This window comes from Helianthus annuus, chromosome 7 (assembly GCF_002127325.2).
Source record: "Helianthus annuus cultivar XRQ/B chromosome 7, HanXRQr2.0-SUNRISE, whole genome shotgun sequence".
Classification (NCBI taxonomy): domain Eukaryota; kingdom Viridiplantae; phylum Streptophyta; class Magnoliopsida; order Asterales; family Asteraceae; genus Helianthus; species Helianthus annuus.
The window spans coordinates 2105549-2127422 of NC_035439.2; the positions used below are offsets into that span (position 1 = coordinate 2105549).

Below are 21874 nucleotides of genomic sequence, written 5' to 3' on the forward strand. Positions count from 1 at the left end.
TATTGGTATACTCATTTAGTATCCTTTGACCTGAGATACATATTAGAGCTTCCGTTTACCAAGGATTATTCTTTGATTACTGTCAACCGCTGTCGCGTAACTGCCAGTCATAAAGGCTTTAATTGGGAATAGTTCTGAAGTTCAGTGGGAGTTGTATGTAGTTGATATGGGATTCTGTACTCTTACATGATATGTAACAGTTAGACATTGTGGCGCCCTCGTTGATTCAAACTGGTGAAGTGTAAGGCCTTACCCAAACTTACTGTGTGTTTGTTCGGACCACTTTGACTCTTGATCGAGAACAATAATAATTGAACACCATATGAGAATGAACTTAATCCATGTCTCATTGATTCAATTTATGTCTTTTACAGAAAGGATGAATGACGACAATTACCATAAGTCTATTGTCTTGCAATAGTAAGTTGTTACTAATGGCAAGGTGTTTTGGTTAATGACTTTAAAGTGTCATACCTTGTTGGGGGCAGCCATGTGCAGCTAGAGCGCCGCTGACTGTCTGCGTTGAGGATTTTATCGAAGGCCGTCCAAGTGGGAGATTGTTGGATTTATATGTACGGGTTCGATAAGTCAACGCTGCTGACCGAGCTATGACCCGTAAGAGTTACACCTTGGGCAACGAACATTAAATCCACTTAACTCGATTAACTGGTGATCACGAACAATTAACGGAACGAAATATATAATTATCTAGAATAATTATATATTCACGAGAAACGGAATTTATTATTTATACGGGTTATAAATAATATAACGTTTAATTACTTATTTAATTAAACTTTGTTTTTCGGGCTTCGTATCGCATCTGGGCTTGAACTTATTATATAGGGCTTCGAGGCCTAGGAGATAATTAGGGTTATTAGTTAACCTAAATATATATATATTACTATATATATTTAACTCAATTATCTCCTTTTAAATGGAGCTACTGCCGTAAGAAACAAGAAGAAGAAAATCATCCTTTTTGTTTTGTGTGACAATCACAAAGAAAAAAAAAAGGAACAGCCGCCATTTTGGTGCCTCCCCTTTTGCTTTCATCTTACGACGGTTCAGTCAAGCCAAAGGCGCCACTGATTGTTTCGTGTTCGTGTTCTAGCACTCGTTCGTTATACCTCGGTGTCTCACACGGTTAGTTATTAACCAAAAGGGTATAATTTTTCTCATCGGTAGATTAATTATTTTATATACAGTATTTGCATGTTTGTAACCATGATCCTGTTCGGTTCACTTTTGGTGTTAATTATTTATATTTATTCCGCTGCGTATTTATTAATTATATTTTAGTTAATAAAATATGTCAAACCCGTTTTGATAAAAGTAATATTGACACCACTGAATCCCAACACATCAAGCATAGCATATGGCACTAACAATCTTTAAAAAACACTTTTAAACACAACAGCCAAGACTCCAACGATCTTTAGAACACAATATTTGAAAACCTTCAAACTCAAAACACTTAACACCAAGGGTATGGGTTTTTAAGCACAGTCTTAAAACACCAAGGAAAGCTGACATGACAAAGCTTGTCAGCTTCCACGTCATTAAGTCCTGGCACCGGAACTGACATCCTCACAGGCATTGGGAATGGCTTGCAAAGCTTCAGCATACCTATTTGCCTTGACCTGAAAAATTATAACAGTGAGTATGCCAAAATTCATAGTAGAAGCAAACAGATCAACACAGCTCACTTACATCCTTACGTATGATTGTTGGATTGTTTATGCAGTGTTGTAACATGCTTTAAAGTTTCAAAAATATCTAACACATTATAATTCATATAATGTTTATGGTTTTATAAATTGTTGGGGGTCAGATAATGCACACTAAAGGTGAAATATTATTAATCAAGCTTGAATATATAACGAGCAGCTCAAACTATAATATATATATATAGTGAAAGTGTAAAATACAATGTTGCTTACCGTACGAGCAACATAAAATTCAAACCATAATCACGCATGTTGAAAAAACACAATCCCGCATGTTATAATTATGTAATGTAATGAAACATGTTAAATAAATCTAGTAATAATGTGTTTTGCTAATAACACATGTTATAATTATGTAATGATGCATGTTATATGAATCATGCGTGATTATATCTTTTCAACATGCGTGATTATGTTTTTTCAACATGCGTAATTAGGGTTTTGAGTTTTACAACATGCGTAATTTCACAGCGTACGCTTGAACGTTAAGGAATATTGTATATTAACCAGCCATATATATATATATATATATATATATATATATATATATATATATATATAGGGGAAGGTTTAAATGAGAACGCTAAATATTGTGAGAACCGTGAGAACAAATGAAAAAACCGCGAGAACTTGGTCAAAAACAATTCAAATTCAAAATTTTTTTCTACACTTATCATTATTATTCGAATACAATGTTAGAAATTTAATTTACACGTTTAAATTTACGTGAATTCGTAAATAAAGAAAATTTACACATGTGTAAGTTTGCCATTTACACATGTGTAAATCTGTTATATTTACACACGTGTAAAAAATCTAAAAAAGAGTGATTTTGAAAGGAGAAATGAATTATTTGATGTTGTAAATTCTTTTTTTGTTGTTGTATCTTAATTACAATGAGGTTTGGATTAAAAAAAAATTGGTTTTGATTGGTTTTTTCATTCGTTCTCACGGTTCTCGCAATATTTAGCGTTCTCAAGATAACACTCCCCTATATAGTGGAGGGTTCAAATGAGAAGAAAAATTTTGTAAGAATAAAAATAATAACTTTTAAACCATTAAAAATGCTCCAATTTAGTTCATTTAATATGTATATTTAAAGTTATTAATAAGGGCATATAAGTAAATTTCTAATTGTAATTGATTAGCTAACTTATTAAACTTGTAACTCTCATTTTAAATATATTCTTTCAAGATAAAATAATTTAGGGTGAAGGACAATTTTCGACATATGTAGGATAAATTTAAGTATGTGTAGGATAAATTGTAGTATGTGTAGGATAAATTCTGAAATGTGTATGATAAATTTAGATATGCGTAGGGTAAATTTCGGTAAGTGTAAGATACATGTAGGATAAATTTTGAAATGTGTAGTATAAAATATTTTTTTGTTTTATTGATGAGAGATAACATAATTAATGGGATGAGTTATAAACTATTTAATGTTTTACAATTATGTCATTTCTTTTTTTTCTTCTCACATTAAACTTCTTCTCAAATGAACCTTCCCCTATATATATATATAGAGTAAGGTTAACATACAAAAAGCCTTATCATACATTACGTAGGAGACAATGGTAACCGTTGGATCAGGGGTATGATCACGCATGGGACCACATAATCACGCATGGGACCACATAATCACGCATGGGACTATAATCACGCATGTTCTATGATAATAACGCACGTTATATTTTTTGTCATGTATGTTAATGTAGGTTAAGCCTTGAAGTACATTATACTTTCCCTATATATATATATATATATAGTGTGAGTTTATTGAGGAACCCTAAAAAAATGGGGAAAAATGCATTTAACATGTTAAATGGATCATAAAATTCAATTTACAATGCTAATTTTTTTTTCAAAAACCATTTTCAGAGCTTTTGCATATAAAGACGTGTAGATGCTACTCCAATAAAGATGCATTTTTATTAAGGTTAACCCATGCAAAATTTATTTACAAAATGTGCAACATCATAGAAAATAATAAACACAATTAGAACACACCTTAGGATTTCTTATAGTACTCGAGGCCCGTCTTTTTCTCTGCGGTTTCTTGTGAAAATGGGGAGATACAAGACTTTCCACATATAATGGTGTTCCGTAGAACATCAAATTCTTGCACAACCGACTTTCACCGGACCATATTTGATGACACAAGGGCCTCTTATTTGGAATGTAATGCTTTAACAGTTTTATGCTATGCACAACGTCATTCTTGATCTCATGGTCCGGCCCAAATATTTCCCAACATTGCTGCTTATTGTAGTCCTTCCTTACCCATACCTCATGAGTATAAATATCATCTCCAAATAAACATAAATTCTCTTCCATAGTCCCCAAACGCATTGAAGAGTGTTGACCATTATATAACTGGTATCTCACATCATCTGGTTTGGGAACTTCTAGAAACTTCCCATCCGATAAACGAAGTGAAAGAATTACATCATCCTTTTCAGATAAAGTGTCATATGCCAACCAATGGAGTGAACCTTTACATAAGATACCGACTCTACTAGCAAAAACATAATTAATCTCCCCAATAACCTTCCAAATGTTGGATCTCAAACTAAATACTTGAAAACATGTATGATTCTCATCTTTCTTGAACCCTAAGACAAGTTTATAATCATCTGTTGATGAGTCGTAACCAAAGCCCCAACACAAAGAATTGGTTTCGGGAATTTGCGGCTTTCTTACTTTCTTGACCTCTCTAGTTGAAGGATTTATTACTAGAATTTTAGTAGGGGAGGGGGAGACACATACCAATCCATTTGACGAACCAAATAGATGCCGGTCATTCAGGGTAAAAAAGTTGGAATTACCATCATAGAATTGCCATGTAAGGTAAATGGAATCTTTAGACACAATAATTCTTCGGTCACCGATTCTTTTCTTGTTGCGATCTTTGTGATAATGATGGTTGAGATGCACTTTAATGAAATGTGGATCCGATATCCAAGAAGACCATAACTTGCATACACCCTTGGATCGGATGAGATCCCTCACATTCAATCGTTTAAGTATCTCCTTTTGGAGATCGATGGGAAGAAGTGCCATTGAAAGTTGAAACCCTAGGTTTCGCAAATTGGGTCTCAAAAGGGGAGAGGGGGGGGGGGTGTTTAGCAGTAGATTAAGATATTTCTTTTAATGATGGATTTATTAGGGGGTATGGTAAATGCCACCTGCATAAAGACAAATCCTAGTTACGAAATTTTTCACTGTCACATTACTGATCGAGATAGAGTTTACCATGAAACTTACCAAGGTGCCATTTACAAGTTCAATCTATAAGCATAGGCTTCTCAGTAATTAATCGTGTAGTCTGTAGATAACCTAAATCATATGAATAATTTCTATCCAATTGTTATTCAACAACATGAAAAGAATAAATACTTACAAACCATGTAGTGTCATCACCAAGGTTTGAATCAGTGACTCCATATCTGAAGTATCTTCATCATCGATGTGCTCTGAACTACAACTGGTAGACAAAAAAACAAGTAATCCAAGCCATCAGTAAGATTATTAGTTTCATCATGATGATTCCTAATTAATTTGTTTGCATTTTAGATTGATGTTGAATCATATAGGCACCGGCCAGAGCACAACAAAGAAAGCAAAAGTAACACAACGCTATTGATCACATGAAAGAAAAGGAAAGACTATACATCGCACAATCATACCAAATTTACCATAATCATAATGGTTAAGTTATTAATATGTTCACATTATTGAGATACGTAGTTTTACCGTGAAACTTACTACACATGCTTAGTGGTAAGTATATATAATAAAACAATAACAAAAACAAAAACAAAAACAAAAACAAAACAGTTCCTCCTTCCCGCACTATGTGATACCATGGTTCTAGTTAGTGTTCGCCATCTATCTCCTCCCCACATGCCCAATCCATCTCAATCTCCCTCCCTGCTCTTATCCAAAATGCGTGCCACGGTGCCACCTCAGTTTTGTCTGCCTCTGCTCCTTCTACCCGAGTTTCCACACTTCTTGCAGGTGCCGTCATCATGAATTTTAACAACGTACTATATTTCCAAATCACAGTAGTTGTCATAACATGAAACCTGTAAAAGTGAGAGTGTCTGATTACATAGTAAAACAGCCTGAATTACTGGCAACATTAATATGATTTTAAGTTTAAGGTGTTACACATATTTCAGTCTAAACATATATAAACAGCCACTCAGCATAATCAAATATTATGTATAGTTGTAAGACTAACCGGTATGGAGAGCCTCATCCCCAAGGGGATGGGCCGCCACGTCACCGCCACGTAAGCGGGGGCCTAAAGAGGATGGACCTAGGGGGTGGGGGATGAACCCCTTTATATATATATATATATATATATATATATATATATATATATATATATATATATACATATATACATATATATATGTATAGCTGTGTGTGTGGGAGTGAGGGGCGTCCAGACCGTCGCTGGGGAGATGGAGAATTTGGGGATTTTATACTTTCATAACCTCTCTAGTCAAAGGATTGACGACAACAACTTCATTAAACTATTAAAGTGAAGAGAGATGCGTATGTGAGCTAAATATGTCGTCTACTTAGGCTTGACAAAGAATAATCCATCCGGGATCTTCTTGTTAAAGAGATAATTAGGCTACATATAGCTACTCATCAAAGCCAGAGACGACCATTAAGTAATTGCTCCATATCACTTAAAGCTTGATGAAACCCAAATCAAGCTATATATTTTTCTACACAGCTCCCAAATATGAAAGTCAAAATCCATCACATAGATAGGTCTTCTTAAAACATTCAATACTGATGGAACCTGCTATACTTTCTTTCTGGAAATATAAGATAAGGTGGAAAAAGAATATAAATTAGACACTCACAACAGCAGCCAATAGAATTTAACTCAAATTTTGAACATACCTGAACTGAAAGACCAAAAGGGAAGACTGTCCAAACAAAATGCATATTTGATTATTTGTGTATTCAAAGGTTTAGCCTATGAACTACAGATTTTCATCAAACACCTATCCTGTAGTCGATTAACAGAGATCAACTACATCTTCATATCATAAAGTATGTAATTTTAATGTTGAAGTAAGCATAAATGTTCAAAATTACTCATCTAAGCAACGAAAAAGCTTCCGGGTCAGAAGTCTGCATTTCTTTCTTCGACCCACATAATATGATCCATTAAGAATTTTAGGTCTAAAAGTTGAAGAAAAAAATTAAAAAAGATGAATATTTAAAATGCGTTTGCCGGGAGTCGAACCCGGGTCTATTGCTTGGAAGGCAATTATCCTAACCGTTGGACTACAAACGCTTGTTGTGTTTTAAAAAGAATTGTAGGTGTTGTGTTTTAGAAACTAGTTTTATGTTGCAGCTTTTAATAAACTAGAATGAATTATTGACTCTAACCATCACCTTTCTTTAGTCCTTTAAACTGAATGTTTGGGTTATGTTTTGTTTCGACGTAATTCAAAATTATACGTTTTGAAATTTAGTTTTATGTGTCAGTCTTTGGAGAGCCACTCAACAAATGCTTTTTCGTTTCTAGCTTTTAGCATCTCCAATGCACATGCAAGATAATATTTTACATGATCAGACCCCTCACGTAATGGCCTAAAAAGATCTATAAACACGTTAGTTAATTAACACATCATAGTTTCAAAAAATACTCATTTTCTTTCCAACCATATATCATAAAAATCCTCATATCATACTTTCACATAATTAACATATTTTACATTTGTTTTCATAGTCGGATTGTTTTTTTTTAATCCCAGACTAATTATTTTTATTTCGTATTATCTAAAATAAGAAACTACATTTAACATATGTTTTGGATTTAAATATACATATGTTAAAAACTCCATAATTTAAAAGTTACAAAAACTTAACATTTTAAGTTATGAAATTTCAGAAATTAAACATTACATAATTAAATTAATAGTTTTAAAGCTCTTGGTAATTAGCTTCACACTCACGTAAAACTTTCGAACCATTCAAGTTGAAGTTGAAATTTTGTTAGGGGCTCTATGTTCATAAGTTGGTGGTTTTTCTTCGTCATCACTCGACCAATAAGATATGATATAACCTCCATTCCCTGCAATCATATTATACAGTGTAACACTTGCATACATTATGTCCAAGGGCGGATCAAGACCACTTTTGTGGGTTCCTAGGAACCCGGTTTGAAAAAATGGAAAAATTAACGAGAACTTTGTATGATTTGGAAAAAAATAGTAAAAATCTATCAAAAGGAACCCAGTAAAAAAAGATCTTAGATCCGTCACTGATTATGTCGCTTATTACTTTCAAGCTCCGGTCTTTTCTCTAAATCCCGTACAACTAATTCCCACCTAGCTTTAAGGTCACCTTAGGCTCTCTAGACATCATTTATGGCTCAGTTAAAAATATATATATTTAACATTCAAAGCTCCACAACTGTGGAAATTCCACGCATCCACAACCACACATGGGACTACAACGTGGAGAAGATGTCATGTCGGACCACAACGTGGGATTTCTAAGCCATATCGCACAGCCTTACTATTTTACATTTTATATGAAAAGTTGACAACACGACTACTTAGATTATCTCCAACGTTAAGGGCGCTTAAGTGCCCTAGCATTACGTGGGCTGTAATGAGGATGAAGCCCTGCAAAAGGGAAATCCTTCGGCAAGGGTATTACGGAAGAACAAGTTCTGTGAGATGGAGGGAGGGAGGAGAAAGATTGTGAAGCCCCTGAAAAAGAAGAGAGAGGAAAAAAGAGCTGGTCAACCGGGCCAATTGCGATAGTGATGGTCGTATATACGAGCCAAGTACCCATGTTATACAAGGAGATACAAATTTTATATATAAGTGGTGGTCAGTGATAGTATATCAATATCTTTTTCCTACTTATTAGTCGTGGCGATTTATGGTGATGGTTGCGTGCTGGTCATGGACTGGGGGAGAAACCTGCACCGGAGGTGTGATGTTCGAGGAAGTGGATGAGGGTATTAGATGTAACAGAAGTATATAAGCAAAAAGCACATTTTACAAATGTGTGAAGATGGTTCGAAGAGTTGGTATGACAAGTTCTCATGTCGACTTCAAGGGCCAATCCCATAACCCAATGGATCAAACCTTAAAAGCTGAACAATATATCTAACTTTCCATATACATAACAACCACCACAACCTACCATTCACCACTGACACACACCATGGATTCATCTCAAATCCAACACCACCAACCACAGCTACCACCAAATGCAGTAACATCAACCGAATCAATCAACATATTCATCCAAACAGAGTTCCACTAAAACAGGTTTCCTAGAATCAACATGTTGCATCTTTACGCCCTCTTAAGTCAAGAAAATATACAATCAAACAAAGCAAACAAATTTCTTATACTGTTATGACCCATACCAAATTGATCATTTTCCAAACCGACCTATTACATGAACCCAGTTTAACCAGTTACATGAACATGGCCTAAGCTGTCTTTTTTTCCAGGCTTACTTCAGAGGTTTGCATCATTACACACTATAAACTCAAAAGAAATATACCATTGCACAAAACAGTAAACATCCAACAAAAGTCACAATCTTTAAAAGCATAGTTAACACACAATCAAGCACAATAGGTAAAGACTACAACAAAGTAACAATCTTCAGAACCAAGGGTATGGGTTTCTAACACAAAACACCCAAAAACCAAGGGTATGGGTTTCTAAGGGCATACTTAAAACTGCAACAAAAGCTGACATGGCAAAGCTCTGTCAACTTCCACATCGTCAGATCCTAGCACCGGAACGGGTACTGGCATCCTCACAAGCATTGGGAATGGTATGCAACGCTTCAGCATACCTATTTGCCTTCACCTGAAGAATTATAACAGGTGAGCATGCCACATATGGTAGTAGAAACAAACAGAATATAGTGTTTACAACTGTGAAATATAGGAATATAAGAAATGAATGCAAGCCCATTTATGAGAGAGAGAGAGAGAGAGAGAGAGAGATACTTAAGTGTTAATTGTAATTTGTAGCTTTAGGTCCATTTTGAACATGAGTACAGTGTTGTGATTCCAACAGGTAATTGAATGGCCAAAGATAATAGGGAGACTAAAAAGAATTTTAGAGAGATACACACTGAGACTATTTTGTATATCTTTTCTGAAACATAAGATGACTTACAAACACTATAAATACTCAAAGATAAATAACTACCCACTACAAATAGTGACCCGTTACTAAGATCATGCACTCTGGACCACTACATGTAACAACCATGTAAAAAAATTTAAAAAGTGCAACTTAAATTAATTAAACATGCAGACAGGGGTGTGCATGGGTCGGTTTTGGCCCAAAACTAAAACCATAACCATAACCATAACCATAACCGTGATAAACTTAGTTATGTTTTTATCTATTATTTGTAATATACTTATTCGTAGGTAACATATGATAAGTGAACAATTAAGTTAGATAGTATGTTATGATATGTAATAAGCGGTTATTAGCGGGAAACAAATTCAAATAACTGTCACCACAGTTACCCGCCAAAGATAACCGCCAAACTCTTATGTATTTAATCGGGTTGCCGGCAAACATGTTGGGTTACCAAGACAGTCTCAGTTACAAGGAAATTGTCCACTTTCATTCTATCACTTTTGCTTGTATTCTCTGCATAATCTTGATATTAAACATGGCTGCAAGTCTCGTACATGTTTCCGCTGCATCTGTAAGTTCTTATGCACGAGACAAACAAGATCCGGATGTCCAACAAAGTGGTATCAGAGCCACTACAAGATCTGATGCGGAGATTAAACCAACCGCCACATCAATGCCTTGTCAACATTGCATTGATGAGAAGAACGAAAGAAAACGATGAACTCGACGTGAACGATTATGTTACTATTGCCATATGCCTGGTCATCAGATTTACACGTGTAAATCCAAGGAGAATGATGAAGAGTCGCAACTTATTCGACAAGTGATTAATACCAGAACGAGGACTCAAGATGAGGAAGTGCATTGCCGAGAAGAGATGGTTGTTACAGGAACCGACGGTGGGCAATGGAAAGATATCTGGTATGTCAACCCGACATTCAAACATCAGTATGTGAACAACATAGATGTTTTTAAGCGTGTAAAACATATTATGGGGGTAGAAACGAGATCCGGAATGAATAACTTCTTATTCATCCGAGGAGTGGGCATAGTTGAAATGAAAATGGGAAACGAAACACTGAGCGTTCCTAGTGTTTTCTACTCGCCGGACATTAATCGAAACGTTCTAAGTCTTGAACAATTAACTCTTCAAGGCTTTACGGTTCGACGATCCGGCGATACATGCAAAATATTTCCCATGTTCTCATCTCCGGTGATGAACACAAGAAATGATGTGACGGGGATAACAAAAGAGGAGGAACTGGGAATGAAAGAGAAAGAAAGGCTGAAAAATATGTGTGGTATAAATGACGAATTCAAGAACGATTACTTGAATTCGTATTTCGAAACTCTAAATGTTACGGATGAAACAGAAGTTGATTGGAATCTAATGATCCTAAAATCATTAGAATTCCACGAGTTTGAAGATTGTAAAGCGCTGATCGATATGCTTGATGATCGTGAATACGTGTTCAAGTATAGGTTTGATCTGCAAAAGAAATTCGAAGAGTTGGTTAAATGGTTTCTAAATGATTATTTAGGGATCACTCATAGACCAATTCCACCGTACACCATGGATCAACAGAAAATAGATTTACTGAATCTATATATGTTGGTTGATAAAGATGGAGGGTATCGTAGTGTTACAACAGAAAATATGTGGCCGATCATTGCAAAGGATTTGGGTTTGGAATATAAAGATGGTGATTTCATACGGGTAATATATGCGATGTATCTAGACTGTCTAGAATACTACTACAAATTCAAAACGGTTCAAAGAATGGTGCATGATAAGGAAGTAATAAATGAAGACGCTGAATCCTCAAAGAGAAACCACAGGAAGACTAGAAGTGAAGACATGGACGGCTGCAACAATACTGCAGGAGGAGAGCACCGTGAAGTTGAATCAACTCAAGCTGCGTTTTTTGCAAGAATTAGGGACGATGACGATAACTGGAATCAAATGAAGAAACGGAAAAGATTCAACTTCAACCAAGCAAAAAGGGCCGTTGAAGAAGCCAACCGAAGTGTAATGAAGCAGGCTCACAAATGTAGGTCCCTCGCGGAGGATGAGGTTTAACCTTAACCTTGTTATAGTAACACACTAGCGAGTGCGGAATCCAAGCTAGTATGCAAACCGAGTTGAGACAAGCATAAACACAAAACACACAAGATTCACCGATTAACACCACTTGTATTAATGCGAATGAAGGTTCCGGTTACAAGCACAATGTTTACAAATCTGTTTTGCAAACTCTCTAATGTGTGTGTGTGTTCTTGACAGAAAACTCTCTCTATCTCTCGAGTCTGTCTTTCTGTCTGTGTGCCTCCAAGTCTGAACTGAAAAGAACACACTGCATGGGTATTTATACCCAAACACAGGTAGTCTGTCCGAAGGATCATCAAGGCTGATCGAAGGATCCGATAGATGATCGAAGGATCATCTATCGAAGTCAAACCTGTCGAAGGACCTATGTATATCTCGAAGGATGATCTGTCGAGATTCATCTTTCGAGCTCATCGAAGGATCTAAACTATCCTTTGATGAGACATCCTTCGGCACAGACATTTTACATTCATGCACAAACTGTTTGGCCAAGTCAAACTAGGAGGATAGTTGACTTGGTCAAACTTACAAGACTAACATAGACATCGTTTTACATCGAGACCGAATACAGACAAAGTACAGACACAAGTGCACCAACAAACTCCCCCTTGGCTGTAGCTTTGTCTCGATCTTGATCATCTTTGATCTTCGTGTCTTCAAGTCTCGGATGTCCTTTCAGGTCTTCAATGTCGGAGGATCTTCAAAGTCTTCACGTCTTGAAAGCAGAAAGTGTATCAACAAACTACCCGTATCATGTAGGAAGTGTGTTGACAAACTCCCCCTTAACATAAGCTCCCCCTTGAGTTATGCTCGTGAATGACTTGATTTTCAATGCTTAAGATCCTTGTGGTGTTGATGATGGTCAGCGGCAACTCGATCATCTTCATCTTTTGAGTGCCTTCACGTCGTGTCTTCATTCCAAAGCTTGTCATCGACCATGTTCTCCTAGCCTTTAGAATCTGCACATGCAAGAAATCTAAACGCGTAATGAGAACAACTGCTTGGAATAGTTAGTATAAACAAATGACACACGAATGACCATGTCACAATCAAACACCATCCGACAGTTTGAAAGTTAAATAAATTTCTCAATTTTAGATTTAACTTTCAAAACTTGCAAATTTCGTCCGTTTATGAAGATTTAGTCAATTCGGTTTTCGTTCAGGTTTCAGGTAATGAAGACTCGAGCTCCAACATCGTACGATCGAAAATAAAGTAGAAATAAAATCTTTTTGGCTTTTACAAAGTTTATATTAAAACTCACCTAAAATCTTTTTGGTATTTTTGGAATTAAAAGACAACAATTTTAATATCCTTTGAGTGTTATCAAACGACATCACCGCTAATGTCGTGCTGATATGCACCAAACGACGAAACTGTTTAAAAATAAAACAATAAAAGTTTAGCAGTAAATAAATATATACAGACATTCTTTTTGCGAGTTTCGAGGGTAGGAGAATCATATCAGTGTACGGTCATGCCAAAACACTCTTGTTGTTCAGTTAGTTAACATTAAGATAAGCATCCTATAACAATTATCGGTATTGTTGTCCACTTAAGCTCAACTTATCAGATGTAATCATGGCGAGGGGATACGTTAAGGTATGATTTATACTTACTGACCGGTGTTCATCCACATCACGACACATTCCCGTATCAAGGTATGCACGAGAATTCATCTTACCGGTGAGTATACCGATTATCATCTGTTTGACCGTATAAGATGTGAGATACTCACTTATTTTGATTTGAAAACAAGCCCTATGTGATATAATCACTTATTGATGAGGAACTTGATTGTCATATGCATGAGGGCACAGGAGCAAGTCCGTGAACAGGTCAGTACTTCCGTACAGCAGAGAGACGAACTTGACTCCTGGATAAATGTGATATTTTATCACTTATTTGTTTGGACATGTGATTGTTTATCACTTATTGAGGTCGAATGCAGTATGTAATATGTACACGTATGTATAGTATCATGGAAGATCTAGACTTGCGTCCCCGTTATTTTTTTTTTTCGTAAAAGATACAACCATGATACCCAGATGATAAGCAGCATAAAGACCGAATATCTCAAAACCTCGGCAATCTATCAAACGAAATTTCGGTACTAAGACCATATGCCAATGAATGGTTCCCACCTGGTCTTCAGTCGATTTAAGATTTATATCTCCCTGCACACTTTAAAATGATTGTGAGCCTACCGATACATCTTATATAGAGCTGCTTATCGTTTTTCATTTAAGATTTAAAGAGGTTTGAATAGACCACTGATGTACTATCATTTTCTCTTTTGCTCGCCAGGAAACTCATTTTTGTTTTTCTATTGTTTTTGTGTTTTTGAAATTTTTCGATGTTTTTGGATTTTCCGATTTTTGGATTTACTCCCCCTAAAATCAATAAACTATGACAAATTTAAAAACACAAAGGTATTTACAAAAATGATTTTCCGATGTTGGTTTACTCTTGCTTGACCTTAATGCCGTTTACCAATAATAAAAAGTCAAATCTTGATTTGTCAAATGCTTTGGTAAAAAGGTCGGCACGTTGGTCATCGGTGTGGACCTTAACAACATCGATTAGCCTTTTCTCAAAGCAATCACGTATGAAGTGATATTTGATTTCGATGTGTTTGGTCTTTGAGTGCTGCACAGGATTTCTAGTGATCTGTAAAGCAGCAGAATTATCAACGTAAATAGGAGTAGTTAGGAATTCAAAACCGTAGTCCCGCAATTGTTGTTGGATCCAAAGAACTTGGGAGCAACAACTTGAGGCAGCAATGTATTCAGCTTCGCATGTTGATGTAGCGACGCACGTCTGCTTCTTGCACTGCCATGTGACTAGGCGATTTCCTAAAAACTGACATCCAGCCGTTGTGGATTTGCCGTCGATTTTGCATCCGCCATGATCAGAATCACTGAATGCGATCAAGTCAAAGTTATTATCCCTAGGGTACCATAGACCGGTGTCAGGGTAACCCTTCAAATAACGAAAAATCCTTTTTACAGCTGCAAGATGTGAGGCCTTCGGGTTGACTTGATATCTGGCAAGCAGGCACGTTGGGTACATTATGTCTGGCCTTGATGCTGTGAGGTACATAAGAGATCCGATCATTGCGCGGTAGTATGAGGGGCTAACAGCTTCACCCTTCAAGTCTGGAGTAATTCCGTGATTTTGTGGCAGTGGGGTACCAATGGGCGTTGCATCAGACATCTGGAACCGGCTCAAGATGTCACCAACATATTTAGTCTGATGGATGAATATCCCAGACTCAGTTTGTTGCACTTGTAGGCCCAAGAAAAAGGTCATTTCCCCCATAGCACTCATCTCGAATTTATCCTGCATAATGCGCTCGAAATTCCTACACAAGACATCATTAGTAGAACCAAAAATAATATCATCAACATATACCTGTACCAGAAGAAGATCTCCATCTTGTACTTTGATGAAGAGAGTACAATCGATAAGACCTCTTCGAAAACCGTTCTCCAGCAGATAGGTAGATAAGGTTGCATACCAAGCTCGCGGTGCTTGATGAAGACCATAGAGAGCTTTGTTGAGCAACCAAACCCGATCGGGATGGACAGGATCTTCAAAACCTGGGGGCTGTTCGACGTACACCTCTTCTTCAACCACACCATGTAAGAATGCACTTTTGACGTCCATCTGGTAAACCTTGAATCCTTTGAATGAGGCATAAGCCAGAAAGATCCGAATTGCTTCCAGACGTGCAACAGGTGCATAGACTTCGTTGTAGTCGATCCCTTCTATCTGACGAAAACCTTGAACGACTAAACGTGCTTTGTTCCAAATAACCACTCCACGATCGTCTTTCTTGCATTTGAAGACCCATCGAGTGCCAATTTTCTTGTAGTTCTCAGGTCTTTCAACAAGCTTCCAAACACCAAGCTTTTGAAATTGCTGTAATTCTTCCTGCATGGCTTCAACCCAAGCACTATCTTTCAACGCTTCTTTCCACAATTTTGGTTCTTCTTGTGACACGTAACACGCGAAGGACCAGTCATTTTGTTGACCAGATTCTCTTATAGCTGAATACAAACCAGCATTCCGGTTGTTTCTCAGCTGATTACGCGTCTGCACACCACGATGGACATCTCCTATAATATTCTGCTGGGGGTGGGTATCATGAATCCTCATTTCAGGATTTTCTGGCACACGTGCATTGATACCCAAATTGGTAAGATTAAGATCAACAACCAACTCCACACCAGGAATGTGTGTAGAGGTGGATGCATTCCCTTCAGCAGTGTCTACATTCTGCATATGAGGTGTATCAACAGAGGCACCTTGAACAGGAGCAACTGGAGCCGAAGATCCTTCAGCTGCATCATGATATTCATCATCTTCAGAAGATTCATTATAATCAGCAGCATCTTCATAAACCTCATTTTGAACATATTGTTGACAGACGAAGAAGCTTGTGGGTCAACAACAATAGGTCTAACCAAAGGCGAGACAGCAGCGTTGTCACTTTCCAACAACATCCTAGCCGCTGCTGACTCTTCGTCAAAGGTTGGCAGATTGAAGGAGTCAAATAGCCCATCATAATCGAACATCCACGGATCACCCGGAGCCCTAACAGGACTCGTGTACCTTTGAACCCTCACTTCACTCCAAAGCTCAATCTTTTTGGTAGCCAGATTCCAAACACGAAAATTCGGAGTAGCATATCCAAGGAAGTAACCCTCGATAGCTCTTGCTCCAAACTTTCCATCCGGCTCAATCATAGTACATGGAGCACCAAACGGTTCTAGGTAATAAAGATCCGGTTTCCTTTTCTGAAGGAGTTCGAAGCAAGTCTTGCCATGTCTCTTTACTGTAAGAACTCTGTTTAACGTGTAGCATGCAGCCGATACAGCCTCTCCCCAGAATTGAATAGGGAGTTCCGACTCTACTAACATTGTTCTTGCAGTTTCTATAATCGTCTGATTCTTCCCCTCCGCGACACCATTTTGTTGTGGAGTATAACGAGAACTGTACTCATGAAGAATGCCTTTAGAAGTACAAAACTCATCCATAACTTGATTCTTGAATTCGGTTCCATTGTCGCTTCGGATCCTCTTCACTTTCAACGAATAGAGATTCTCCAACATTGTAAGAAGATCCTTGAGGATGCCAGGAGTTTGACTTTTGTGTGCCATGAAGGATACCCAAGAAAATCTAGAATAATCATCAGTAACAACTAGACAATAAGCATCTCCGAATGTTGTCTTGTGTTTCATAGGTCCAAAAAGATCCATATGAAGACGTTCGAGAGGCATGCTGACAGTGTTGATTTTCTTCAAAGGGTGAGACTTCTTTGTTTGCTTCCCTTTTTGGCACGAGACACAGATATCTTGTAAATGAAAACTTCTCACAGGCACACCATTCACAAGATTATTTTTCACCAAATGGTTCATCTTTCTCAAGTGAATGTGTCCCATTCTTCTGTGCCAAGATATAGACTCCTTTTCCGTGGCTTTTGAGACAAAGCAAGTGACTTGTGCAGATGTTGTAATCGCTTGGCTCATGTCGAGAATATAAAGATCATTTACTCTCGGAGCCGATAAGAGAATCCATTCTTGTGGAATTTTGAATCCAGGTTTCAGCACATAGCAGCCGGGATCATCAAAATGCACGGAGAATTTTTTATCGCAGATTTGCGACACACTGAGAAGATTATGATCAATTTGCTTAACATAATTGATCTTATCGAAGCACACCATACCATTTGAGATACTTCCCTCTCCAGTGATGAATCCTCCTTTGTCTCCCGCAAAAGCAACATACCCTCCTCTAATGTTTCTCACGTCGTATAGGAGCCGTAAGTCGCCAGTCATGTGCCTGGATGCTCCACTATCAACAATCCAGTGGCTGTTAATAGTTCCTCCTAGAACATCCTGCACATGTCATTTAAAAACATCAGTTGAGAATGGGGACCCAAGCCTTAGTGGTCTTGGGTCGTCCCTTAGCATCACGAAACGTGATATCAATCTCTTGATGGTTTTCAAGAACAACTGCTCCCCCTGAATTGTCACCCGCCTTAGGTAACCAAGTTCGTTTTTGCCTACCAGTTTTTGAAGATTCTGGTTTTACAGGTTGTGACACACTTGGTTCCTTTTGAACTGTTTTAACTTCAGATTTTAAAGCTTTTTCAACAGTTTTCATGTTCTTACGCCGTTGTTTAGTTTCTTGTTCTTTTACAGTTCGTTTATCATGTTTAGGTGAAACTGACCGACATTGAGGATGAACTGTTTCAGGTGGAGCTTTGTCAACAAATTTATTCTTTGGAGCATTTGGGCAGTTTTTGATGATGTGCCCAATTTCTCCACATTTAAAACATGTTCTCCTTTCAACAAATTTAGGAGAACTTGATTGACCACAAGATGTCGAACTCGTGGAACCCGAGGTACTAGCCTTTTCATCACACCCATTTGTGCGTTGAGTGTAATTGTTATCACTGTTACGTTTTAAGATTGTCACTTGTTTTACAAAATCAGTGTTAGATTTGTTCTCAAAAGTTTCAATCTTATCAGTACCCTTGGATGACACGAACTTGACATCTTTTGCTTTCTTTTGAAATCGAGCTCCTTTTGTGTCAGACTTTATCTGAGAAACTTTATGCTTTTGAGCTCGTTTGACTGGTTGTTTACCATTAGAAGCACTAGGTTGTTGAGTGGTTGAAGATTTTTGATTACCAAACTGCTTTCTAATCTCAGCCTTAGGAATTGGATCACATTGTGTTACAACAATTCCCGGAAGTGTTTTTCCCAAAAATTTGTTTGTGTTGTCTTCAAAGACTTTATCAATCAGAGATTGATTTACATTTTTAATTGGGAAAACGTGATCTGAGTAGATTTTATCATCTCCAACCAAAGTATACAACACATTACTGCTTTTAATAGTAGACACACATGTCTTATCAACTTTGACAGAATCAATCACTTGGTTCTTAACAGATGAGACATCAGGAGTATCAGGATCACAAAGAATGTGATTCTCTCGTGGAATAACTACTCCTTTCATCTTGTTAAGTGATTTATCCTGTTCACCTACATCCACTTCTGATTCATCATCCGATGTCTCATAGTCCTCGATAATTGGAGGGCTTTGCTTCATGGATGATGAAGTTTCTTGTTCCTTAGAGGATGTGTTTGAAGAATTTTCCGGTTTGAACCCTAGGCCAGCAGCAAATTCCTCAACATCAAGAGGCACACTGGGTTCATACCGAGGCATTTCCTCCTCATCAGGCATCTTGGTATAATTGTTCATCAAAGGGGGCGGACATTTCTTATACCCTATGCCTTTCTGATTTCCCTTCGGTTGCTGAACATCGATGATGTGATCAAGCACAAATTGGGAGTTTGAATAACTCTCCAATTTTTGTTTGATCGCATCATGCTCGCATTGGGCAATGGCTAATTGCTTCTTAGTTTCTTCCGCAATGTTAATGTATTCATTTATACTTACTTGCTTGTGGTAAACTACTTTGTTCACTTCGGACACATTTTTCTTTAATGTTTCAATTACTGATTTAAAATCTTTTTCGTTCCGAGTTAAAGCCATGTTTGCCTCTTTGCATTTGGAAAGTTCAATAACCAAATTTTGATTATGACTATGAAGCTTTTCAAGTTCAAGCTTCATTTCAGCACATGATTCACAAACACTAGGAGCAGGAGGTTCAGAATTTACCTGACTCGAAGAGGCTGACACATTTGTCATAAAAGCAGTTTGAAAAGAAAAAGATCCGTCTTCAGAAAATAACTTCTCCATTTCCTTTGATGCAGTAGCCGCCTTCCTAATCAGAATTGATTTCTGACATTTAAGCTCATCAGCTTCATTCAGTAGATCCTGAATATCAGCACCTCCTTCCACCTTCACGTCAGGCTCAGACTGATTATCCCCAGAAATAGAGCCTTCTTCATCAGAACTACCCGAATAACCAGAACTATCATCACTTTCAGAGGACTCTTCTTTATGATCATGCTTGATGATCTTTGCATAACAAGCTGTTCCACCTCCTTGATCACCTTCACCAAACTGCACAGACCAGTCACATCTGTCATCAGCTTGAACAGCCAAAGCCCGATTGGGATTTGAAGTTCCAGACTGGCCCTGATTGTTATTAACTGCCACAATCCTCCTCTCACGGTTTTCTTGCTGGGCATTCACATTTGTAGAACTCGTCTGGTTTCTGAAAGGGTTGTGATTGCCTTGTTTTGTTGGTCGAGTGCACTCACGTTTGAAGTGCCCTTTATTACCACAATTGAAGCATGTAACGGCGTTGATATCAAACCCATACTTCGTATCTTTCTTTCCTTCCAATGAAGTTCTTCCAGTTCGAGCCATGAAATCTTTTGCCCTTCTAACTGCACTAGCAAAAGCCCATTTGATGTCCATCAACTCCATTTCTTCCTTGTCGATCTGTTGATAATCTTCATTGGTCATGTTGATGTTTCCAAGCTGACCTGCTACCAAACCACAGTAAGCACTGACCATTGTATTGATAATTTCCATATGTTCCTTAGCAACTTCAATGCTGAGATGTGAAAGGTTTGAATTATCGACTCGGATTGTGTTAGGGTTTTGAGGTTGAGGATTGTTTGTATAATGAGCCTGCTGTTGTTGTTGTGGTGGTTGTACTTGTGGCTGTGTTGGGACGGGAATGTAAGACCTTGGATCAAAAGCCGGAGCAGCAGTTGATTGAGGAAACAGAAGAGAACTTGTGTTGGACACAAATGCAGTTTGCAGTTTAGGTTGCTGAGCTGCAGCGGATCTTGCCAAAACATCGAAGCCTGGAAGGTACATTTCTGTATTCTGAGGAGCGGGAGCTCGCTTTGCCTTCCTGATTTCTTCATCATTTTTATGTTCCAGCTTCTGAATGAACTCATAGATGTTAACCGTGTCTAGAGTTCCAGTATGCTTCAACAACTCAATAAAAGAACTCCATTTTGGAGGTAAAGCGTCAGCAAACCTATTCACCATGTCTTGTTGAGTAGATACAACCCCATAAGCACACATTTCACTAATCAGATGATAGAACCGTGTTGTCATATCATTTAGAGTTTCGTTTTCCAAAAATTGAAACGATTCAAACTCTTTCTTCAACAAATCATGATGAGACTTTCGAGTAGCTGCATTGCCTTCTCCTCTAGCAACTAAGGCATCCCACAATGTTTTCGTGGTCTTGCAGTAGGAGAACTGATGATAGATATCTTTGTTGAGTGCTTGTGTAAGTGTAGCAAAGGCCTTTTTCTCCAATTCATAAGCCTTCTTGTCATTTTCCAGCATGTTAGCATAACCTTCTGAAGTGGACGCCGCAACCTCAAGATTAGCATTGAATGCATTGATGAAACACGTCCAAAGATCGGTGCTTTGCCTTTGAACATACGTGTGAAAGCGGTTTTTCCATGATGGAAAGTCGTTCATATGATTCAACTTTGGTGGACGATTGTTGCTGCCCGTTTCGCTTTCACTAATCAAAAGATTTTGAATGCTTTGACTTTGATTGGATACCAAAGCCCATTGACTTGGACTGATTGATGGCGGTGGAAACATGCTTTTTGCCCAAGCTGCAGCAGAGGTTAGCTCTTGACTAGATTGTGAGTCAATACTCCAGTCCCAAGGACTTGTACAACTCATTTTGATGAAATACAAATAGAAGACCTACACAAACACAAACTGTTAAAGTTCAAACATACACGATGAAAGATACTGACTTGTTCGAAAGATCAAGACTTGTTCGAAGGATCAACAGTGTTCGAAAGATCAATGTTGAGTTTCGAACAAAGACTTCGAAAGATTCACAATTTGAAAGATCCTTATCTTTCGAATAAAGATCACGAAAGATTCACAATGAAAGATCC

At 37.6% G+C, this 21874-nt stretch overlaps 1 protein-coding gene and 1 non-coding gene across 2 annotated transcripts; both read right to left on the reverse strand.

Annotated features, from left to right (window-relative positions):
* Positions 1–1562: 1562 nt before the first annotated feature.
* LOC110888491 (F-box/kelch-repeat protein At3g06240) lies at positions 1563–4793 on the reverse strand. Its single transcript, XM_022136016.1, has 2 exons — positions 3741–4793; positions 1563–1643 (listed from the first exon to the last, which is right to left on the reverse strand). The coding sequence occupies exons 1-2, from the start codon at positions 4791–4793 to the stop codon at positions 1563–1565; spliced, it is 1134 nt and encodes a 377-aa protein (XP_021991708.1).
* A 2191-nt stretch (positions 4794–6984) lies between these two features.
* Positions 6985–7056, reverse strand: TRNAG-UCC. Its single transcript has one exon. It is a non-coding gene; the product is annotated as a tRNA-Gly (tRNA).
* Positions 7057–21874: the final 14818 nt, after the last annotated feature.

What these genes read in the sequence shown, in the direction of transcription:
- LOC110888491 (XM_022136016.1), bottom strand. Translation starts at nt 4,793, where the DNA reads ATGGCACTTCTTCCCATCGATCTCCAAAAGGAGATACTTAAACGATTG. An exon ending in GTACTATAAGAAATCCTAAG is followed by an intron (nt 1,644 to 3,740) that starts GTGTGTTCTAAT and finishes ATAATTTTTCAG; the next exon opens with GTCAAGGCAAATAGGTATGC.